We start from the raw sequence: 20648 nt of genomic DNA, 5'->3' as shown, positions 1-20648 counted from the left end.
ACAGAGCAGACAAATGGAGAAACAAGCCCAGCGACAGCTGCTGAATGAATAAGACCCTCGCCGCGCCCCGCATGGAACAGCAATACCAAAGGTGACGACTGTATTTTTCAACACCTTTCCTCTTTTAGGTGTGTCCTTGACTCTGGCAACTGGGTTGTCTGCCTCCTGGGGAGCCCCGGGGAGGGGAGGGGAGTGCTCCTGCTCCCCTCAGAGCTGAGTAATGGTCCCCATGCTGCTGGAGAATGGCAGTGTGGAGTGTGGGTGACAGGCACCCTGTCACTGTCTGCACAGTCTCACTCGGTCACACCCAACAGTCTGACCCAGCTCCTGCTCAGCCCGGCTCACCCTGACCCCTGCCACCCCCACCTTGGGAGTGAGATTTCAAACAGGTTTCCCCCTTCAGTTTACCAAGTTGCCTAGCAACCAACCAGTCAATGGCATGAAGCCCCACCCCCACCCACTTGACTTCACATCAAGCTCAGCCACCCCATTGGCTCCCGCCTAGTCCCACCTCTCAACCCCTGGTTTCAGGAACAATATGCCATACCCACTGCTGCTGGACCAGGGAGCCCGCCAGTCCCCCTGCCCGACCCCCACCTCACTCATATGCCCCCCACAAACAGACACGAAGACTCTAATATCATAAAAATCTTTTTATATAAGCTCATCCACACCTCCCTCCGTTCCTCCCTGCCCTTTCTCGCCCTGGTGATCATCAGGGATGCTGGAGTCTGGGCCCCCTCCACACCACCAGAGCTGAAGCCGACATTCAAGGTGGACATGGCGTGTGGAGAGCAGGGGAAGGCCCAGCTCCTCCTCTCCTTCATCCCCACTCTCTGTGGGCTCGGGAAACACACGCTGACCGGAGGCAGTGGCCAGGAGAGGCAGGCTAGGGTGCAGGCTGAGGGAGAGATGGGGATGGTCTATCAGTGCCTTCAGTGAGGACACTTGCTCCCTCTGGGATTCACTTCCATCCCCAACCCAAGCCCCAACATCTCTGGAATGGAACTGAGGACCTCACGCCATTGGTGCAGTCCTTCTGGGGCAGAAAACTCAACACGGGCTCCGGCTTCCCATCATTGCCAGGCCCGCCCGTGTCCCACACAGAGACGGCCCCGCTCGTGCTGCCACTCACTAGAAACTGCCCGGTCCTGGGAGAGAGAGGAGAGATTTGCTGGCAGAGGCCTCACCCCTGGGGCAGGAACCACTCACACGCAGGGGCTAGGACCCTACAGCTGGGCTCTGGCATTCCTAGGCTTCTCAGGGCCCTGTGTAGGAAGGAGCCACGGCCACTCACGGGTCCAGATCGAAGTAGATGCGCTGATTGGTGGTCACCTCTCGACCCAGGGACCATAGTGGGTAACCAGGCTGCCGGAGATCCCAGCACAGGAGCTCAGCATCCTGGAGACATGGAACAGGACCTGGAGTCGCCCCCAAAGCCCTGGATGTCCCTGCCTCCCTCGGGGTCTCCAGGCACTCCTTCAGCTTGGGATTTTTTTCCCCATCCCCATTCCCCTACACTACAGACTACATCCCCGCTCCTGCCCCGCTGCCCAGGTGCTTTGGGCTCTCAGGGTGTGACCCTTACCTTGCGGGCTCCTGAGAAGAAGCGGTTGCCATCGGGATGAAAGCAGAGGTGGGTGATGCCCCCTTGGTGCCCTCCCAGCAAGGCAAGAGGGGAACCATCACCCCAGGCATACAGACCCAGGGAGCGGCCGTAGGAGCCACAGGCATAGAGGGGCTGGGCTGGGCTGAAGGCTATACAGGAGATGATGCCGCTCTGGCCCTGCTTTTTTGCTAGAGAGGGAAGGAACAAAGTGGGGGAGGGGGCGATGGCTCCTGGCACCCAGGCCAAGCAGAGGTCTGTCTCTCATCCCAGCACCAACATGCCTGGACTCAACATCTACCCCAGGCTGTGTGTCACAAGCAGGACAAAGACCTCTGATGCTCCCCACATCTATCTTCCCAAAGGACCTAAATGCCCAAGCCCCACTTCATCCCTCTCAAATCTCAGTTTTTCCTTGGACAGATACAAGTTGAAGGCCTACAGGAAAATGGAATCAGCTTTATCAAAAATTTTCTAGAAAGATTTCAGAGACCAAAAGCTCCACAGCTGACAGGGTATGGGTTCAGGAAGGAAGCAGTCCTTTGACCAGCTGGTTGACCTTGGGAAGGTTTCCTACCTGCTCTGAGTCTGTTTGCTCCTCTGCCGACTGGGCTGCACCTGCTCCCAGGCCGTACAGAGGACGGCGTGAAACCCCACAGGTGGCCCTCGGCTCACACAGGCCCCTGTGCAGGTGGCAGTGCTCTTCCCTCTCCTCCTCCCTTGGAGGCACAGATGCTTACCAAACGTGGCTCGGACCTCGCAGTCTCGGCCGGGCCGGGCCGTGGAGAAAACACGTACAGTACGGTTGAAGCCACAGAAGAGCTGGGAGCCATCCGGGGAGAAGCAAAGTGAATGGGCTGCCGTCAGCTCATCCTGGGGGAAGGAAAGGGCTGAAAACAGATCTTGCAAAGCCTTAGCTGCCTTCAAGGAAGGAGAGCCAGGCCAGTACGAGTGCTGGGGCTGAGCGTGGCGGTCCCTACCAGGTGGTTGTAGGCGCGAAAGGAAGCCCGGAGCTCTCCAGTGAATGCATCCCAGATATGAATCGGGTTCTCCCGGCTGCTGCTGGCCACGCTGAGAGAGACATGGACACTGAAACCCCGGTGCTGTCAAAGGAAGGGAAGGAATGGCCGGGCACGGTGGCTCACACCTGTAATCCCAGCACTTTGGGAGGCCAAGGCAGGTGGATCACTTGAAGTCAGGAGTTTGAGAGCAGCCTGGCCAACATGGTGAAACCCTGTATCTACTACAAATACAAAAATCAGGCTGGGTGTGGTGGCTCACGCCTGTTATCCAAGCACTTTGGGAGGCCAAGGCAGGTGGATTACCTGAGGTCAGTTCGAGACCAGCCTGGCCAACATGGTGAAACCCCATCTCTATTAAAAATATAAAATTAGCTGGGTGTGGTGGTGCACACCTGTAATCCCAGCTACGCAGGAGAATCACTTGAAACTGGGAGGCGGAAGTTGCAGTGAGCCGAGACCGCACCACTGCCCTCCAGTTTGGGTGACAGAGCAAGACTCAATCTAAAAAAAAAAAAAAAAAAGGAAGGGGAGGAAGCCAACTGACCAGCCCCTCTGATAAGCACGCCGAGCCTTCCTCCTCTGAAGACCCCTGGCAGCCCTTGACTCTCCCAAGAGGTCCCACTTGAAACTAGGTGGTGGGGCGGCAAGCGGGGAGGCAAACATTACTTACTAGGAGGTGTCTGGCTGGGCTGAGGACATCAGAGAATACCAGCAGTAATCATAGATGGTATCACCTTCCACCATTCGAAGGACAGGGACCTAGACAGAGACGTGGGAATGGCTGAGTCACTTGGAGGGAAAAGGAGTCTGAGGCGCATGCCTCTAGCAGTATTGTGGCAGATGGGGCTGTCTCAATGTTCAAGGTGAACTCAGACTTTAATGTCAAATTTAGCCACCAAAAGCCATATAGATTCATACTTTTTTTTTTTTTTGAGAGAGTCTCGCTGTGTCCCCCAGGCTGCAGTGCAGTGGCGCGATCTCGGCTCACCGCAAGCTCTGCCTCCCGGGCTCACACCATTCTCCTGTCTCAACCTCCCGAGTAGTTGGCATTACAGGCACCCGCCACCAAGCTTGGCTCATTTTTTGTATTTTTAGTAGAGACGGGGTTTCACCATGTTAGCCAGGATGGTCTCGATCTCCTGACCTCGTGATCCGCCTGCCTCGGCCTCCCAAAGTGCTGGGATTATAGGCATGAGCCACCGCGCCCAGCCTTTTTTTTTTTTTTTTTGAGACAGAACAGGCACCACCATGCCTGGCTAATTTTGTATTTTTTTTTTTTAGTAGAGACAGGGTTTCACCATGTTGGCCAGGCTGGTCTCAAACTTCTGACCTCAGGTGATCCCCCCCGCCTTGGCCTCCAAAAGTGCTGGGATTACAGGTGTGAGCCACCGTGCCCGGCCTCATACCTTTTCTTTATAAACACTTAGAGAGGAAGAAACAAATAATAATACCCCAACCCAGAGACAAAGAACCAACCAATTATTCAAATACTTACTGAGTACATGCTAGGTGCCATTTGATCCTTTAAAAAAATATTAGCACAAAAATTAGCCGGGCGTGGTGGCGGGCGCCTGTAATCCCAGATACTCTGGAGGCTGAGGCAGGAGAATCCCTTGAACCCAGGAGGCAAAGGTTGCAGTGAGCTGAGATCGCACCACTGCACTCCAGCCTAGGTAACACAGAGAGACACTGCCTGAAAAGAAAAGAAAAGAAAAGAAAAGAAAAGGAAAAGAAAAGAAAAGAAAAGGAAAAAATCATCAGCCAGGCACAGTGGCTCACACCTGTAATCCCAGCACTTAGGGAGGCTGAGGCAGGCAAATCGCTTGAGCCCAGGAGTTCAAGACCAGCCTGGGCAATATGGTAAAACAGTCTCTACAAGAAAAAAAAAAAATTAGCTGGGCATGGTAGCGCATACCTGTAGTCCCAGCTACTAGGGAGGCTGAGGCATGAGAATTGCTTGAGCCCAGGAGGTAGAGACTGCAGTGAGCTGAAATCATGCCACTGCAGTCCAGCCTGGGTGACAGAGTGAGACGCTATCTCAAAAATACAAAAACAGAAACAAAAAAAAAAACCTCCCTACAAAAATAAAGAAAAAAAAAGTAAACAGTTCAAACATGCAAAGTACCTTACTAAAAAACAACCCCGTGACCCGTCCATCCAGCTGAAGAAAAAAATATGTTTAAACCCCTTTCCTAACAGAAATTCTCCCTCAGAGGTAAACACTATCCTGAATTTATCACTGTCACACATTTCCTTAGGAATATTTATTTATTTCTTTATTAGGCAGAGTTTCGTTCTGTCACCCCGGCTGAGTGCAGTGGCACAATTTCAGCTCACTGCAACCTCTGCCTCCGGGGTTCAAGCAATTCTTGTGCCTCAGCCTCCCGAGTAGCTGGAATTGCAGGAGTTCACCTCCATGCTCGGCTAATTTTTTGTATTTTTAGTAGAGATGGGGTTTTGCCATGTTGGCCAGGCTGGTCTCGAACTCCTGGCCTCAGTGATCTCCCTGACTCAGCCTCCCAAAATGCTGGGATTACAGGTGTGAGCCACTGCGCCCAGCCTAGGAAAGATACTATGGGAAAAAAAACAGTATCTAACATCGTCTTACAGGTCTTTAGACTTAATTTAGGTCTTACTCTGTTGCCTAGTCTGGAGTACAGTGGCGCAATCATCTCACTGAAACCTCAAACTCCTCAGCTCAAGCAAATAATCCGCTGGCCTCAGCATCCCTAGTAACTGGGAATATAAGCACAAGCCACTATACCTGGCTTATTTATTTATTTATTTATTTATTTATTTATTTATTTTTTTTTTTGACGGAGTCTCGCTCTGTCGCCCAGGCTGGAGTGCAGTGGTGCAATCTTAGCTCACTGCAACTTCTGCCTCAGCCTCCCAAGTAGCTACAATTACAGGCGCCTGCCACCACGCCCGGCTAATTTTTCTGTATTTTTAGTAGAGACAGGGTTTCACCGTCTTGGCCAGCTTGGTCTTGAACTCCTGATCTCGTGATCCCCCCGCCTCAGTCTCCCAAGTGCTAGGCTTACAGGCATGAGACACCACACCTAGCGTGCCTGGCTAATTTAAAAAAATTTTTTTTTGTAGAGACAGGGGTCTGTGTTGCTCAGGCTGGTCTAAAACTCCTGGCTTCGAGCAATCGAACCACCTCAGCCTTTCAACGCACTGGGATTACAAGCATGAGCCACCATGCCCGGCCGAGACTTAACAGTAATGGTATCATATCATATACATCCCTCTGTGACAGGAAGCTTTAACCATGGAAACACATTTTGCTGTAATTCATGCATTTTCACTGCTGTATAGTACTCCACTCATGAATATAGTCAAACTGATTTACCCTTCTTCTCTTTAGTGTCACTGATGGTTTTTCCATTTTTTGGCTAGTATGCTTTAACATTCTGTACACATGTAGAAGGGTTTCTCTACAGTTTCTGCTGAAGAGTAAAATTACTGGTCTCTATGCTATGCACTTTGCCAACTTTGTAAGATACTATAATGTCAATTTCTTTCCCTAAGCACTTATCCCAATGTCCTCTCCCACCAGCAGCATATAAGAGTCTCTATTCGGCCGGGCGCCGTGGCTCAAGCCTGTAATCCCAGCACTTTGGGAGGCCGAGACGGGCGGATCACGAGGTCAGGAGATCGAGACCATCCTGGCTAACACGGTGAAACCCCATCTCTACTAAAAAATACAAAAAACTAGCCGGGCGTGGTGGCGGCGCCTGTAGTCCCAGCTACTCGGGAGGCTGAGGCAGGAGAATGGCGTAAACCCGGGAGGCGGAGCTTGCAGTGAGCTGAGATCCGGCCACTGCACTCCAGCCTGGGCGACAGAGCCAGACTCTGTCTCAAAAAAAAAAAAAAAAAAAGAGTCTCTATTCTAGCCTGGGCAATATAGCAAGACCCTAATTCTACAAAAAATTTAACAAGTCATCAGGCATGTTGGCATACTTGTAGTCCCGTCTGTTTGGGAGAGTGAGGCAGGAAGACTGCTTGACCCCAGGAGTTTGAGGCTGCAGTGCACCATGTTCGCACCACTGCACTCCAGCCTGGGCAACCGAGCAAGATCGTGTCTCCAAAAAAAAAAAAAGTATCTATTGTTCTTTATCCTCTTGGTATTACCAGACTGTTACATTTTTCTCAATTTGAAGGTGGTAAAATGGCATTTCATTACAGCATACATTTGTATTTCCATCATTACTATAAGAGAGGTTAGGTTATTTCCTCTATGTTTACTGGCCATTTAGGTACACCTTTTCATAAATTTTGCCCATTTTCTTTCTTTCCTTTTCTTTTTTTTTTTTTTTTTTTGAGACAGTCTTTCTGTGTTCCCCAAGCTGGAGGGCAGTGGCACAATCTCCGCTCACTACCACCTCTGCCTCCTGGGTTCAAGCGACTCTAATGGCCTCCCAAGTAGCTGGGACTACAGGTGTTAGCCACCAAGCCCGGCTAATTTTTATACTTTTTAGCAGAGATGGGGTTTCACCATGTTGGCCAGGCTGGTCTCAAACTCCCAGCCTCAAGTGATCTGCCTACCTTGGCCTCCCAAAGTGGGGATTACAGGTATGAGCCACTGTGCCTGGCCAGTTGTTGTCTTTTTTTCTTTTTTTTTTGGAGGCAGAGTCTCACTCTATCTCCCAGGCTGAGTGCCGTGGCTCGATCTCGGCTCACTGCAACCTCTACCTCCCAGGTTCAAGCAATTTTCCTGCCTCAGCCTCCTGAGTAGCTGGAATTACAGGCGCCTGCCACTATGCCCAGCTAATTTTTGTATTTTTAGTAGAGATGGGGTTTCACCATGCTGGTCAGGCTGGTCTTGAACTCCTGACCTCGGGTGAACGGCCTGCCTTGGCCTCCCAAAGTGCTGGGATTACAGGCGTGAGCCACTGCACCCAGCCGTCTTTTTCTTACTGATTTGTGAGAGATAATGAACACTGTCCTTCGTCAGTTGTCTGCAGGGCCTCAGGCTGATGTCAACCAGCCAGGACTTCAGCGTCCACCTCTATACTCTGAACTCATATATCCAACTGCCTGGTGGACAGTGCCACTTGATCATCTCACAGGTTGCTCAAACTCAATTTGTCCATAATGGGCCTAGCATCCGCCACCATCAAACCTGCTGTTCCTCCTGGACTCCACATCAGTGCTCAATCCTGAAATCTGAGCACCAGCCTTGAGTGCCACCACTCTTCACTTTCCACTCCTGGTCCAACCCAATACCAAATCTTGCCAGTTCCTCCTCCTAGCCTTCCATTACCACGCTGCTACCCCCGACCCACCTCTCAAGGCTCATCTCTATCTGCTCATTCCCTTAAAAATCTCTGAGTCCTGGCCAGTTGCGGTGGCGCACGCCTGTAATCCCAGCACTTTGGGAGGCCGAGGCAGGTGGATCACGAGATCAGGAGATCGAGACCATCCTGGCTAACGTGGTGAAACCCCGTGTCTACTAAAAATACAAAAAATTAGCCAGGCGTGGTGCCGGGCGCCTGTAGTCCCAGCTACTCAGGAGTCTGAGGCAGGAGAATGGCATGAACCTGGGAGGCGGAGCTTGCAATGAGTCGAGATTGCACCACTGCACTCCAGCCTGGGCGACAGAGCGAGACCCCATTTCAAAAAAAAAAAAAAAAGTCTCTGAGTCCCGCCATTTTGACTCTCAGGTCCCATAAAGTGCCAACTCGCCACACTTTCAACCCACTGGCTTTCCAAGTCTGGAATATTCGTCCTTCATCTCCCCCAACGACTCCTCCTGGCTGAATCCTAGTCATCCTTCAGGTCTCCTAGATGCCTCTTCCTCTGGGACCCTTCCCTAACCCCTCCAGCTAAGCAAGGCGCCCCTGCTCCACTTCCCCATAGCCCTGGGTGCTCCTCACTCCCCTTCCGTCAAACCTATCAGAAAAGGAGGGAATCACATCTGCCTTGCTCTCACCACTGCTTCCCCAGCACCTGGTGTAGAATCGGCAGTCAATAAAGATGGTTTTAATGAGCAAAAGGAGGCAGGAGACTGTTTCAGCAACATAGGCCCAAAATAATAGGACCTTGAATTAAAGTAGAGGCAGTGGGATGGACAGATGTGGGTGGATTAGGAAGATTAGGCAGACTTGATGGGATTTGGGAAGTAATTGGATGTGAGGGGTTAGGAAAAGGGAGATTAAAGGATGAGAGAGACCCGGCTTCTGGCTTGGATACCTGAGGTCACCAAAATGATGGGAGAACTGGAGAGCACAGGAAGGCTGTACAGCAGGAGAGACAGTCAGCATAAGCCTCAAAGGAAAAAGTTTCACCAAGAAGAAAGAGCAATTGTGTGGCTACAGCATTTGGGATGAAGCAGCTGTTCCCCGGCCCCACCCTGAGAGATGTAGGGCACAGAGGATGCAAAGTATCTCCTGGAGAGGGCGAGACGAGGAGTAGAGGCTTCCCGCAAGAGCCATGGGGCAGGGCAAGTCTCAGGAAAGACGCTGGGGAGTTGGAAATAAGACTCACAGAAAGTTCTGTGAAAAGGTAGAAAATAAAGGAGAAAAACCGAGAAACTATATTGGGAAGAAGACTCAGTACACACAAGTATATGGAATTACCCAAATACTCCCTTCCCCAATTTTCTGACCTATAGAAATTTTATCTATTTCAGGCAGAGCGCGGTGGCTCACGCCTGTAATCCCAGCACTATGGGAGGCCGAGGCGGGCAGATCACGAGGTCAGGAGATCGAGACCATCCTGACTAATGCGGTGAAACCCCATCTCTATTAAAAATACAAAAAACTAGCTGGGCGTGGTGGCGGGCGCCTGTAGTCCCAGCTATTCAGGAGGCTGAGGCAAGAGAATGGCGTGAACCCGGGAGGTGGAGCTTGCAGTGAGCCGATCAGGCCACTGCACTCCAGTGTGGGGGACAGAGAGAGACTCCGCCTCAAACAAAAAAAAAAAAGAAAGAAATTTTATCTATTTCAAATGCTAAACCTGTAGACACTAAAAATGAAAACACCTAATGAGTAAGCTTGTGATAGAACTGGTACACTAGCAGGAAAAAATAAATAAATAAATAAGACACAAAAAGTTTTTGGTTGTTTGTTTTGAGACAGTCTCCCTCTGTCGCCCAGGCTACAGTACAGTGGTGCGATCAAAGGTCATGGCAGCCTCACCCTCGCAGGCTCAAGCGATCCTCCCACCTCAGCCTCCCAAGTAGCTGGGACCACAGGCCCAACTTTTTTGATAGAGACAGGATCTGGCTGTGTTACCAAGGCTGGTCTCAAACTCCCAGGCTCAAGCATTCCTCCCACCTTGGCCTCCCAAAGTGCTGGGATTATAGGCATGAGCCACCACACCAGCCACAAAAATCTTTTTAAAACAAACTCACTGGCCAGGAGCGGTGGCTCACGTCTGTAATCCCAGCACTTTAGGAGGCGGAAGTGGGTGGAACACTTGAGGTCGGGAGTTTGAGACCAGCCTGGCCAACATGGTGAAACCCCATCTCTACTAAAAATACAAAACTTAGCCCAGTGTGGTGGTGCGTGCCTGCAATCCCTGCTGCTTGGGAAGCTGAGGCAGGAGAATCGCTTGAACTGGGAGACAGAGGTTGCAGTGAGGCAAGGTCACACCACTGCACTCCAGCCTGGGCCACAGAGTGAGACTCTGTCTCAAAAAAAGAAAAAAAAGAAAACAAATTGACTATCTGTATGGCAAGATATATTTTAAAAATGTTGATATTGTCTGACCTAGGATATTTCTTATTCATAAAATTTCTCTGAAGGCTAGGTGTGGTGGCTCACACCTGTAATCCCAATACTTTGATCCATCCAGAGGGGGATGGATCACTATAGAGGTCAGGAGTAGAGACCAGCCTGGCAAACATAGTGAAACCCCGTCTCTACTAAAATACAAAAATTAGCCAGGCATGGTGGCACATGCCTGTAATCCCAGCTACTCAGGAGGCTGAGGAAGGAGAATCACTTGAACCCAGGAGGAGGAGGTCTCAGTGAGCCAAGATCATGCCACTGCACTCCAGCCTGGGTGACAGAGCAAGACTCTCTCAAAAAAAAAAAAAAAAAAAAAAAAAATTCTCTTGACAAAAGAACCTCCCTCAAAATACATGAAGATAATTTGTTCACTGAAGAATCATTTATAATATAATAATCCTGGAAACAATCCAAATGTCCAAAACAGGAAAAGAGGTAAGAAAATTATCATAAGTACTCAATGCAATATCACACACCATTAAACATCATAACAGTGAAGACTACCAAAAAAACATTTAGGATACGATTGTTAAAAGGAAAAAACAAATGTATAAAACCATCTACTATATGATTACAACCCATAAAAGCTTTCAGTACTTGGACAGAGCTTAGAAAGAAATGTAGAAAAATTCAGAGGACTAAATTCTGCAGTGGCAGGTAATGACAATTTTTTCTTTTTTTAACATTCCCATTTCCCTTAAACAAGTTTTTGCAATACTCAGCACCCTCCTCCCCGCCCCGCCCCACATTTCCAGAATCTCTTCTAACTATCCCTGCCTTGAAACAACCTCTCACCTCCTGAACTCTTTTAACATGGCTGCACCGGCTGCACCACCACCCCCGGCCCTGAGGAACCAGGGTTTAGGGCTTAGATCACCTTATAGTTTGCACAGAGAACTCAAATGTCTGCAGCCTCCAGCCTTAAAGAGTTGCATGCCAGGTAAGCACTCAGGACCAGCCTTGGAACTGAGCACCTTTCTTCTTTTAACGAGCCAACAAGACTCAGCCCTGCCGCGGATCACTTGAGGACAGGAGTTTGAGAACAGCCTGGGCAACATGGAGAAATCCCATCTCTACTCAAAATACAAAAATTAGTTGGGCGTGGTGGCGCACACCTGTAGCCCCAGCTATTTGGGAGGGTGAGGCATGAGAATCACTTGAACCTGGGAGGCGGAGGTTGTAGTGAGCTGAGATCGCGCCTCTGCCCACTGCACTCCAGCCTGAGCAAGAGTGAGACCCTGTCTCAAAAAACAAAACAAAAAGACTCACCCCTGCCCCATCCTCCTATTAACCTCAAGCACTAGAGAAGTCCTGGTCTTCTGGGTCATCTGGCATTACCACGACCTGTATACTGCTCCACACACGCCCTAATCTGCCCCAAACCCACTGAAATTCCTACTCAAGGATCTAAAAACCAGCTGGGCACAGTGGCTCATGCCTGTAATCCCAACATTTTGAGAGGCCAAGGCAGGAGAATTGCTTGAAGCCAGGAGTTTGAGACCAGCCTGGACAACACAGCGAGACCCCATTTCTACAGAAAGTACAAAAATTAGCTGAGCATGGTGGCATGGCCTATAGTCTCAGCTACTCGGGAGGAGTTCAAGGCTGTAATGAGCTATGATTGCGACTGCACTCTATCCAGCCTGGGCAACAGAGCGAGACTCCATCTCTAATAAAATAAATAAATAATAACACTCTCTCGTATTTCTCATCTTCTCCTCAGAATGATCCATTTGCCCCTGCACTTGCCTGGCCCTGGCAATCCCCCGGCCCTCTCAAGCTGAGATGGCTTTAATGCTTACGGCCAGCTGTCCCCAGTACACACCTCAAAGACAAGAGGTGGCTGGGTGTCATTATGCCCCCTGCTGTCAAACCCTAGCTCCTCTGCAGTTCTTATCATCAGGCTAGCTTCCCGTTTTATCACCCTCCCTCAACCACTAAGACTCTACCGCCTGGTTCGCCATCTCACTGCCCACAAACAGTCCTGTTATCATTCTTGGTTTTTTTTGTGGGGGTTCTTGTTTTTGTTTCTGAGATGGAGTCTCGCTCTGTCGCCCAGGCTGGAGTGCAGTGGTGAGATCTCGGCTCACTGCAACCTCTGCCTCCCGGGTTCAAGCAATTCTCCTGCCTCAGCCTCCCAAGTAGCTGGGACTACAGGCAATCACCACCATGCCTGACTAATTTTGTATTTTTTTTTAGTAGAGACAGGGTTTCAACATGTTGGCCAGACTGGTCTCAAACTCTTGACCTTAAGGTGATCCACCCGCCTCGGCCTCCCAAAGTGTTGGGATTACAGGCGTGAGCCACCACGCCTGACCCTGCTCTGTTATTTCTACCATGACAATTTATTCAGCTTCATCAAAAACACATTTACAGTCCAGTTCCTTACCCACTTAAGATTCTAGTCCACCATGGCATGCACACCCTTGAAGACACTCTCGAGAAAGACAAGGGTTTGTTTTTCTCTCCTGGTAAACCTCAACCAAACCATCCTCCTATTCTTGGCTTGCATGCAACTGATACCAGGGACTACTAGTGTTTACTGAACACTTACTATATGCCAGGTGCTGTTTTAAGTGCTTTTTTAAAAATTTTATTATTATGTTTTTTGAGACTGGATCTTGCTCTGTTGCCCAGACTGGAGTGCAGTGGTGTCATCGGCTCACTGCAACCTCCGCCTCCTGCGTTCGAGCATTTCTCCTACCTCAAATCTCCCAAGTAGCTGGGATTACAGGCGCCTGCCACTAAGCCCGGCTAATTTTTGTATTTTTAGTAAAGACAGGGTTTCACTATGTTGGCCAGGTCGGTCTCAAACTCCTGACCTCAGGCTATCCACCTGCCTCGGCCTCCCAAAGTGCTGGGATTACAAGTGTGAGCCACCATGCCCGGCCCTAAGTGCTTTAATTCATTACTGATTCTTTTAATTCTCACAACCCTGTGAGGCAGGTGCTATTATAATTATCCCCATTTTACAAACAGAGAAACTATAGTCATTTAACTTGCCAAGAAAGATGCACAGTCACACTAACCGGTCTCATTTCAAATTAATAGCAACAGACCTCTAGTGGGCACTGAGCGAAGAGCAGCACAACTGCCACATACCTCGGTGGGTCTGATTTTCTTTCGTTTTTTTTTTTTTTGAGACAGGGTCTCGCTCCATCACCTAGGGTGGGGTAGAGGGCACAATCATAGCTCACTGTACTGTAGCCTTGAACTTCTGGGTTCAAGCAATCCTTCTGCCTCAGCCTCCCAAGGAACTGGGAGTACACGCACACACCATCATACTCAACCATTTTTTTAATGTTTTGTAGAGATAGGATCTTGCTGTATTGCCCAGGCTGCTGTTGAGCTCCTGACCCGAGGTGATCCTCCTGCTTCAGCCTTTCAAAGTGCTGGGACTACAGGCATGAGCCACTGTGCCCGGCCCTGATTTTCTATTCTCTAGGACAGATCATTTCATACCTTCTCTCTCTGCACAGACCCTCTTCCTTTGGCTGAAAATCTCCCTTTATGCTTCACTGAGAATTCAGAAGCCAAGAGACAGAAACACTCAAATCTGGGCCAGGCACACTCATGCCTGTAATCATAGCACGTTGGGAGGATGAGGTAGGAGGACTGTTTGAGGCCCGGAGTTTGAGACTAGTCTGGGCAACATAGCAAGACTCCGTCTCTAAAAATAAAATTTAAAAACTAGCTGGGTATGGTGGCACACACCTGTGGTCCCAGCTACTCAGGAGGCTGAGGCAGGAGGATTGCTTAAGCCCAGCAGGTTGAGGCTGAAGTCAGTTGTGATCACACCACTGCATTCCTGTCTGGGAAATGGAGAGAGACCCGGTCTCAGAACAAAAACAACTCATATCTTCCAACTGCCAAACAGCAGCTTCTGAATGCTCCTCCACCTTTCCTTCTATTGCAAGGAAGGATTCTGTGCCTATCAAAGTCAAGTCCTTTAACGTGCTCTAGCTCCCGTCTTCACCCAGCCACTCAGGGGTTTTGTTATCCCCCCTCTCTCCTATAGCATCAATCCCTCCCTCTCTACAGGACTATTCCTGATGTCAGAGAAGCACCCCATAAACCCTTCTTTGGCATCGCTTCCCTTCCAATCACCGATCCATTTCTTGGCTCCCTTTCACAGCAAAACTTTCCCAAAGAATTGTCTAGGCCGGGCACGGTGGCTCACACCTGTACTTCCAGCACTTTGGGAGGCCGAGGCAGGTGGATCACAAGGTCAGGAGTTCGAGACAAGCCTGGCCAAGAGTGAAACCCCATCTGTACTAAAAATACAAAACATTACCTGGGCGTGGTGGTGTGCACTTGTAACCCCAGCTACTCAGGAGGCTGAGGCAGGAGAATCGCTTGAACCCGGGAGGCAGAGGTTCAGTGAGCCGAGATCATGCCATTGTACTCCCGCCCAGGCAACAGCACAAGACTCCGTCTCAAAAGAAAAAAAAACATTGGCGATACTTTTCTTCCACCCATCCTGATCAGATTCCGCCTCCATCACTTCCCTGAAAGTGCTCTTATCAAGGTCACTAATGTCTCTTGGGTCATTCTCTAAATTCGCCTCACTGTATCTCTCAGCAGCATGAATCAGTCTCCACCTCCCTGTGCTGACGCATTCAGGCACTCAAGGCTCTGCTGGGGCCTTCTCCTCCTCCATCAGCATTCTTTCTTTCTTTCTTTTTTTTTTTTTTTTGAGATGGAGTTTCACTCTTGTTACCCAGGCTGGAGTGTAATGGCACGATCCTGGCTCACTGCAACCTCCGTCTCCTTGGTTCAAGTAATTCTCCTGCCTCAGCCTCCAGAGTAGCTGGGATTACAGGCGCCTGCCACCACGCCCGGCTGATTTTTTGTATTTTTAGTAGAGATGGGGTTTCATCATGTTGGCCAGGCTGGTCTTGAACTCCTGACCTCAGGTGATCCACCTGCCTCAGCCTCCCAAAGTGTTGGGATTACAGGCGTGAGCCACCACGCCCAGCCCCAGCTCATTCTTATATTTTTAGGAGAGACAGGGTTTTACCATGTTGGCCAGGCTGGTCTCAAACTCCTGACCTCAGGTGATCCACCCGCCTCAGCCTCCCAAAATGGTGGGATTACAGGCATGAGTCACCATGCCTGGCCCCGGATTTCACTTTTGCCCACCCATAAACCATTCACTCTTCTGTTTTAAAACTCTCGGCCAGGCGTGGTGGCTCATGCCTATAATCCCAGCACTTTGGGAGGCCGAGGTGGGCGGATCACAAGGTCAGGAGCTCAGACCAGCCTGGCCAATACAGTGAAATCCCATCTCTACTAAAAAAATACAAAAAAATTAGCCAGGCGTGGTGGCACACGCCTGTAATCCCAGCTACTCGGGAGGCTGAGGCAGGAGAATTGCTTGAACCTGAGAGGCGGAGGTTGTGGTAAGCTGAGATCGTGCCACTGCACTCCAGCACGGCCAACAGAGCGAGACTGTCTCAAAAAAAAAAAAAAAACTCTCTCAAGGCTCAGCACGGTGGCTCACCCCTGTAATCCTAGCACTTTGGAAGGCCGAGGTGGGTGGATCACCTGAAGTCAGGAGTTCAAGACCAGCCATGCTAATATGGCAAAACCTGTCTCTACTAAAAATACAAAAAGGCCAGGCGCAGTGGCTCACACCTGTTTCCCAGCACTTTGGGAGGCCAAGACCGCCGGATCAAAGGTCAGGAGTTCGAGACTAGCCTGGCCAATATGGTAAAACCCCATCTCTATTTAAAAAAAATACAAAAATTAGCTGGGCCATGGTGGTGGGCGCCTGTAATCCCGGCTACTCGGGAGGCTGAGGCAGGAGAATCACCTGTATCCAGGAGGCAGAGATTGCAGTGAGCCAAGATCGCGCCACTGCACTCCAGCCTGGGCAACAGAGTGAGATGCCATCTCAAAAAAAAAAAAAATTAGCCAGACATAGTGGCACATGCCTATAATCTCTGCTACTCAGGAGGCTGAGACAGGAAAATCACTTGAACCCAGGAGGCAGAGGATGCAGTGAGCCAAGATCGCGCCACTGTATTCCAGCCTGTGCAACAAGAGGAAGACTCATCTCAAAAAAAAAAAAAAAAAAACCCTCTCTCACGACTTCCCAAATAAACTCCAAATGCCTTATCCATAAGACCCAACACCACGTGGCTGCTCTTCTCTGTCCTCGCCCCTCTATCTCCCTCACTTGCCTCAGTCTGGCCATACTAGCATTCTGGGTTTTTTATTTTGTGTTTGTTTCTTTTGAGATGGAGTCTCGCTCTGTCGCCCAGGCTGGAGTGCAGTGGCGTGATCTCGGCTCACTGCAACCTCCACCTCTCGGGTTCAAGTGATTCTCCTGCCTCAGTCTCTCAAGTAGCTGGGATTATAGGCACCCATCATCACATCCAGCTAATTTTTGTATTTTTGTAGTAGAGACGGGGTTTTGCCACGTTGGCCAGCCTGGTCTCGAACTCCTGACCTCAGGTGATCTGCCTGCCTCAGCCTCCCAAAGTGCCGGGATTACAGGTGTGACCCACCGAGCCCAGTCTGTTTTGTTGTTTTTTGAGATGGAGTCTCACTCTGTCACCCAGGCTGAAGTGCAGTGGTACAATCTTGTCTGACTGCAGCCTCTACCTCCCGAATTTAAGAGATTCTCCTGCCTCAGCCACACAAGTAGCTGGAATTGCAGGCGTGTGCCACCACATGCAGCTAATTTTTGTATTTTTAGTAGAGATGGGGTTTCGCCATATTGGCCAGGCTGGTCTCGAACTCCTGGCCTCAAGTGATCTGCCCACCTCGGCCTCCCAAGTAGCTGGGATTACAGGTGTGAGCCACCGTGCCGGGCCTTTCTGGTCTTTTAACACACAAAGCTATTTCCCAGTTCTGGGTGTTTATACTATCATTGCCAGTTTCTGGAAAGCTCTTTCCGGAAGTGTTCACGTGACTGACCCCTTATCCTCCTTCAGGTCTTGGTTCAAATGCCTCCTTTTCAGAGAGCTCCTTCCTGACCACTTTATGCAACGTGCTTTCCTCTAGTTAGTCTCTCTTCATTCTGTGTATTTCCTTCAGAGCATTTATTATCATCTTGGTCCTGATGCCTGGTGGTTTACGTATTTGTTGTTTATCTCCCACAGAGAAAGCAAACCAGCCTTTCATCTGTCTTGTCCACCACTTTATCCCAGCACAGTGACTAACATGTATAAGTAGTCAATCAATAAATATCTATAGGCCGGGCACGCTGACTCACGCCTGTAATCCCCACACTTTGGGAGGCCAAGGTGGGTGGATCATCTGAGGTCAGGAATTTGATATCAGCCTGCCCAACATGGCGAAACCCCATCTCTACTAAAACTACAAAAATGAGTCGAGTGTAATGGCATGCACCTGAAGTACCAGCTACTCCGGGGACTGAGGCAGGAGAATCGCTTGAACCCAGAAGGCAGAGGTTGCAGTGAGCTGAGATCGCACTACGGCACTCCAGCCTGGGTTTCAGAGCAAAACCCTGTCTCAAAAAAATAATAAATATAAATACATATATACTGCCAGAAGAAATTCACTACTTTTTAGCGAAAAACACAGATTCCTAATTAAAGAAAGGGGAAACGTCTCTCTAAATAACTTTAGAATTCAGGGCAGAAAACGCTACATGTGGAAACATCTTGAGAAACAGTCCCGTTTGTGAACAGGAAGCACTTGGACTACACTTTCTCCATCTCCATGAAGGACTTAAATGTGCAGCACTGAGGAAGAGGCAGAGTTAGCCCCAGTCCTTACCATTTCTGCATATTCCACCTGCTCCCCCTCGTGGTACAGCTCTGGGGGCAGGTTATAAATTCGCAAGATGTTATCAGCACTATTGGTCAAGATGCAGGAACCGTCAGGAGCCCTAGAAACAGGAGAGAGTTAGAAAGCTGGCCAGACCTATGCTTTTCAAGTGTAGGTCTAGGGCTGAGCCTACCTCTGGGGTAGGTAAACCCCCCTGAATCCTTGAGGGAAGGAGAAGACACAAACTGCTAGATAAAATGTAAGTTCAGTCTACAAGGGCTACCGTGCTCCTTCTCCCAGCTCTGGGGCATCCCTCTCCTAGATAACCGGACTGTTTTACAGTGAAAATCTCGGGGGTGGTCAGCTCCCTGCCCCGTTGTTATCCTTACCACTTACAGCCTTTCAAGAAGTTCTCAGGTTGGGTGCTAAACTCTGACCAGGAACCACTGAGAAATCGAGGCAGCTGGGAGAAGCTGTAGTTCCAAGCACTGAAAGGAAGATGGGGGACAACAAACCTGGGTCGCCAAACAAAGGAGGCAGGGGCCTAGAGAAGTGGTTCTGAGGACCAGAGGACAGGTAGACCTCACACTTCATCTCCCCAGACTCCACACTCCACTGCCATCACCACTTACGTGTCTCCCTCGTCCTCCGCAGCGGGTTCCCCAGAGGCATCGTCCACGGCTTCTTCAGACCCCAACTCTGGCCTGTTCACTTCTTCTTCAGAAAGACTCCCGTTTGCTTCTTCTGCAGGAAGTCTCGTATTTTCAGAAAGTTCTTGCTCCTCGATTTGAGGACTCAACTCACTAGGAGCACCGAACTCTGTTTCCAGGGGAGTGGAGAGAGAAACTGGGTCCCCCTCCCCTAGCTCCTGGGACACAGCTGAGCCAGCCACAGGATCTGGGGACAACCGGGGCGGATCCTCCCTTTCGAGAGGCGGTGGCATCAGTTCAGGGTCCGCATTTTTATCCATCGGGGAAGCGTGGGGAGAAGGATGGGCCGGAGCTGGATCCTGGTCTGAGGGACAGCAGTCCCGAGCTAACGGTTGAGTCTCTAAAGTCTTCATACTGCAGAGGAAGCACAGCGGACATTAGCCTCAGCCAGGATGGCTTCGAAGTTCTCAGGGATCCGATGCAGAGCTAATGAAACCCACCTGTGCTTCCTTCCTCTTCTGGGAGGAGGTAGAAGACTCCCGGGAGGAGAGGCGAACAGCGGACGCCAATTTTGAAAGCACTGCGTTCCTTTGCACCGCAGGTCGCTACGAGCCTCTTGCTGTCGCGGGATTTGGGCCCACCTTCCGATTGGGCCGCTGCATCCTGGATCAGATTTCGCGGGCGACCCACGGAACCCGCGGAGACCGGACGTGAAAGGTTATAAGGTTTCCCGTTCCCATCATGCCCTAGGGCTTCTCGTGGCTGCTGGGAGTTGTAGTCTAAACGCTTCTATCTTGGGGAGAAGCGCCTGCGCTCCCCCTACCGAGTCCCGCGGTAATTCTTAAAGCACCCGCACCATCCCCCGCCGCCTGCAGAGGGCGCTGCAGGTCTTGCACCTCTTTTCATCTCGTTCTCCAGGCTCCAGACCTTTCTCTGTTCCCTCATTCAAAAAGTATTTATTATCGAGCTCTTACTTGCTACCCAGGACTGATATAGGCACTGAGGAATACAACAATAAATAAGATAGTAGAAAAATTCTAGGCCGGGCGCGGTGGCTCACGCCTGTAATCCCAGCACTTTGGGAGGCCGAGACGGGCGGATCACGAGGTCAGGAGATCGAGACCATCCTGGCTAACACAGTGAAACCCCGTCTCTACTAAAAATACAGAAAAAAAATTAGCCGGGCGTAGTGGCAGGCGCCTGTAGTCCCAGCTACTCGGGAGGCTGAGGCAGGAGAATGGCGTGAACCCGGGGGGGCGGAGCTTGCAGTGAGCTGCGATCCGGCCACTGCACTCCAGCCTGGGCGACTGAGCAAGACTCCGTCTCAAAAAAAAAAAAAAACATAAACGAAAAATTCTATATCCTCATAAAGCTTACGTTTCCATGTACTGAAAGCAATTAACAAATATTTTCAGAGTGATAAGTATTGTGAAGATTAAACAAGATGGTGTGATGCAAAGTATGTGGGAGAAAACGTTAGCGTGAGATATTAAGGAAAGCCTTCCTAAAAAATGACATTTCAGCTGATGAGAAGAAAGGATCCAGCTGAGAGCAAACGCAAAAGCTTTCTTCCTTCCACCCTTCATATTTGACACAGCGCAGGATTCCTCCAAAATGGTTTCCACCAATTCTGCCCTCACAGCTCTGGCTTGTAGAATTTTCCACCCCAAAATGTTAGTATCTACGGCACCAATTCGGCGAGAATCCTGACTGTCTCTGCACCCTCCTCCCCAATTCCATTTCCTTTGCTTCCTCCGGCAGGCGGATTACTTGCCCTTACTTGTCATGGCGACTGTCCAGCTTTGTGCCAGAAGCCTCGCAGGGGTTGATGGGATTGGGGTTTTCCCCTCCCATGTGCTCGACTGGCGCTAAAAGTTTGGAGCTTCTCAAA

At 50.1% G+C, this 20648-nt stretch overlaps 1 protein-coding gene across 1 annotated transcript; it reads right to left on the bottom strand.

The window, feature by feature from the left end:
- Positions 1-638: 638 nt before the first annotated feature.
- WRAP53 (WD repeat containing antisense to TP53) lies at positions 639-20647 on the bottom strand. The gene is made up of 12 exons (XM_008010191.3): positions 20538-20647; positions 19258-19420; positions 18740-19171; positions 18497-18595; positions 18117-18228; positions 3299-3387; positions 2587-2677; positions 2347-2479; positions 1589-1797; positions 1298-1401; positions 1017-1151; positions 639-901 (listed from the first exon to the last, which is right to left on the bottom strand). The coding sequence occupies exons 1-12, from the start codon at positions 20542-20544 to the stop codon at positions 655-657; spliced, it is 1821 nt and encodes a 606-aa protein (XP_008008382.3). The 5' UTR covers positions 20545-20647; the 3' UTR covers positions 639-654.
- Position 20648: the final 1 nt, after the last annotated feature.

This window comes from Chlorocebus sabaeus, chromosome 16 (genome assembly GCF_047675955.1).
Source record: "Chlorocebus sabaeus isolate Y175 chromosome 16, mChlSab1.0.hap1, whole genome shotgun sequence".
NCBI classification, from domain to species: domain Eukaryota; kingdom Metazoa; phylum Chordata; class Mammalia; order Primates; family Cercopithecidae; genus Chlorocebus; species Chlorocebus sabaeus.
The sequence above is the reverse complement of the archived record's forward strand: the minus strand, read 5'-3'. Positions and strand labels throughout refer to the sequence as shown.

What these genes read in the sequence shown, in the direction of transcription:
- WRAP53 (XM_008010191.3), bottom strand. An exon ending in AGGTGGAATATGCAGAAATG is followed by an intron (nt 3,388 to 18,116) that starts GTAAGGACTGGG and finishes GTCTCTGTCTAG; the next exon opens with GTCCCTGTCCTTCGAATGGT. An exon ending in CGAGGTCCGAGCCACGTTTG is followed by an intron (nt 1,798 to 2,346) that starts GTAAGCATCTGT and finishes TTCCCTCTCTAG; the next exon opens with CAAAAAAGCAGGGCCAGAGC.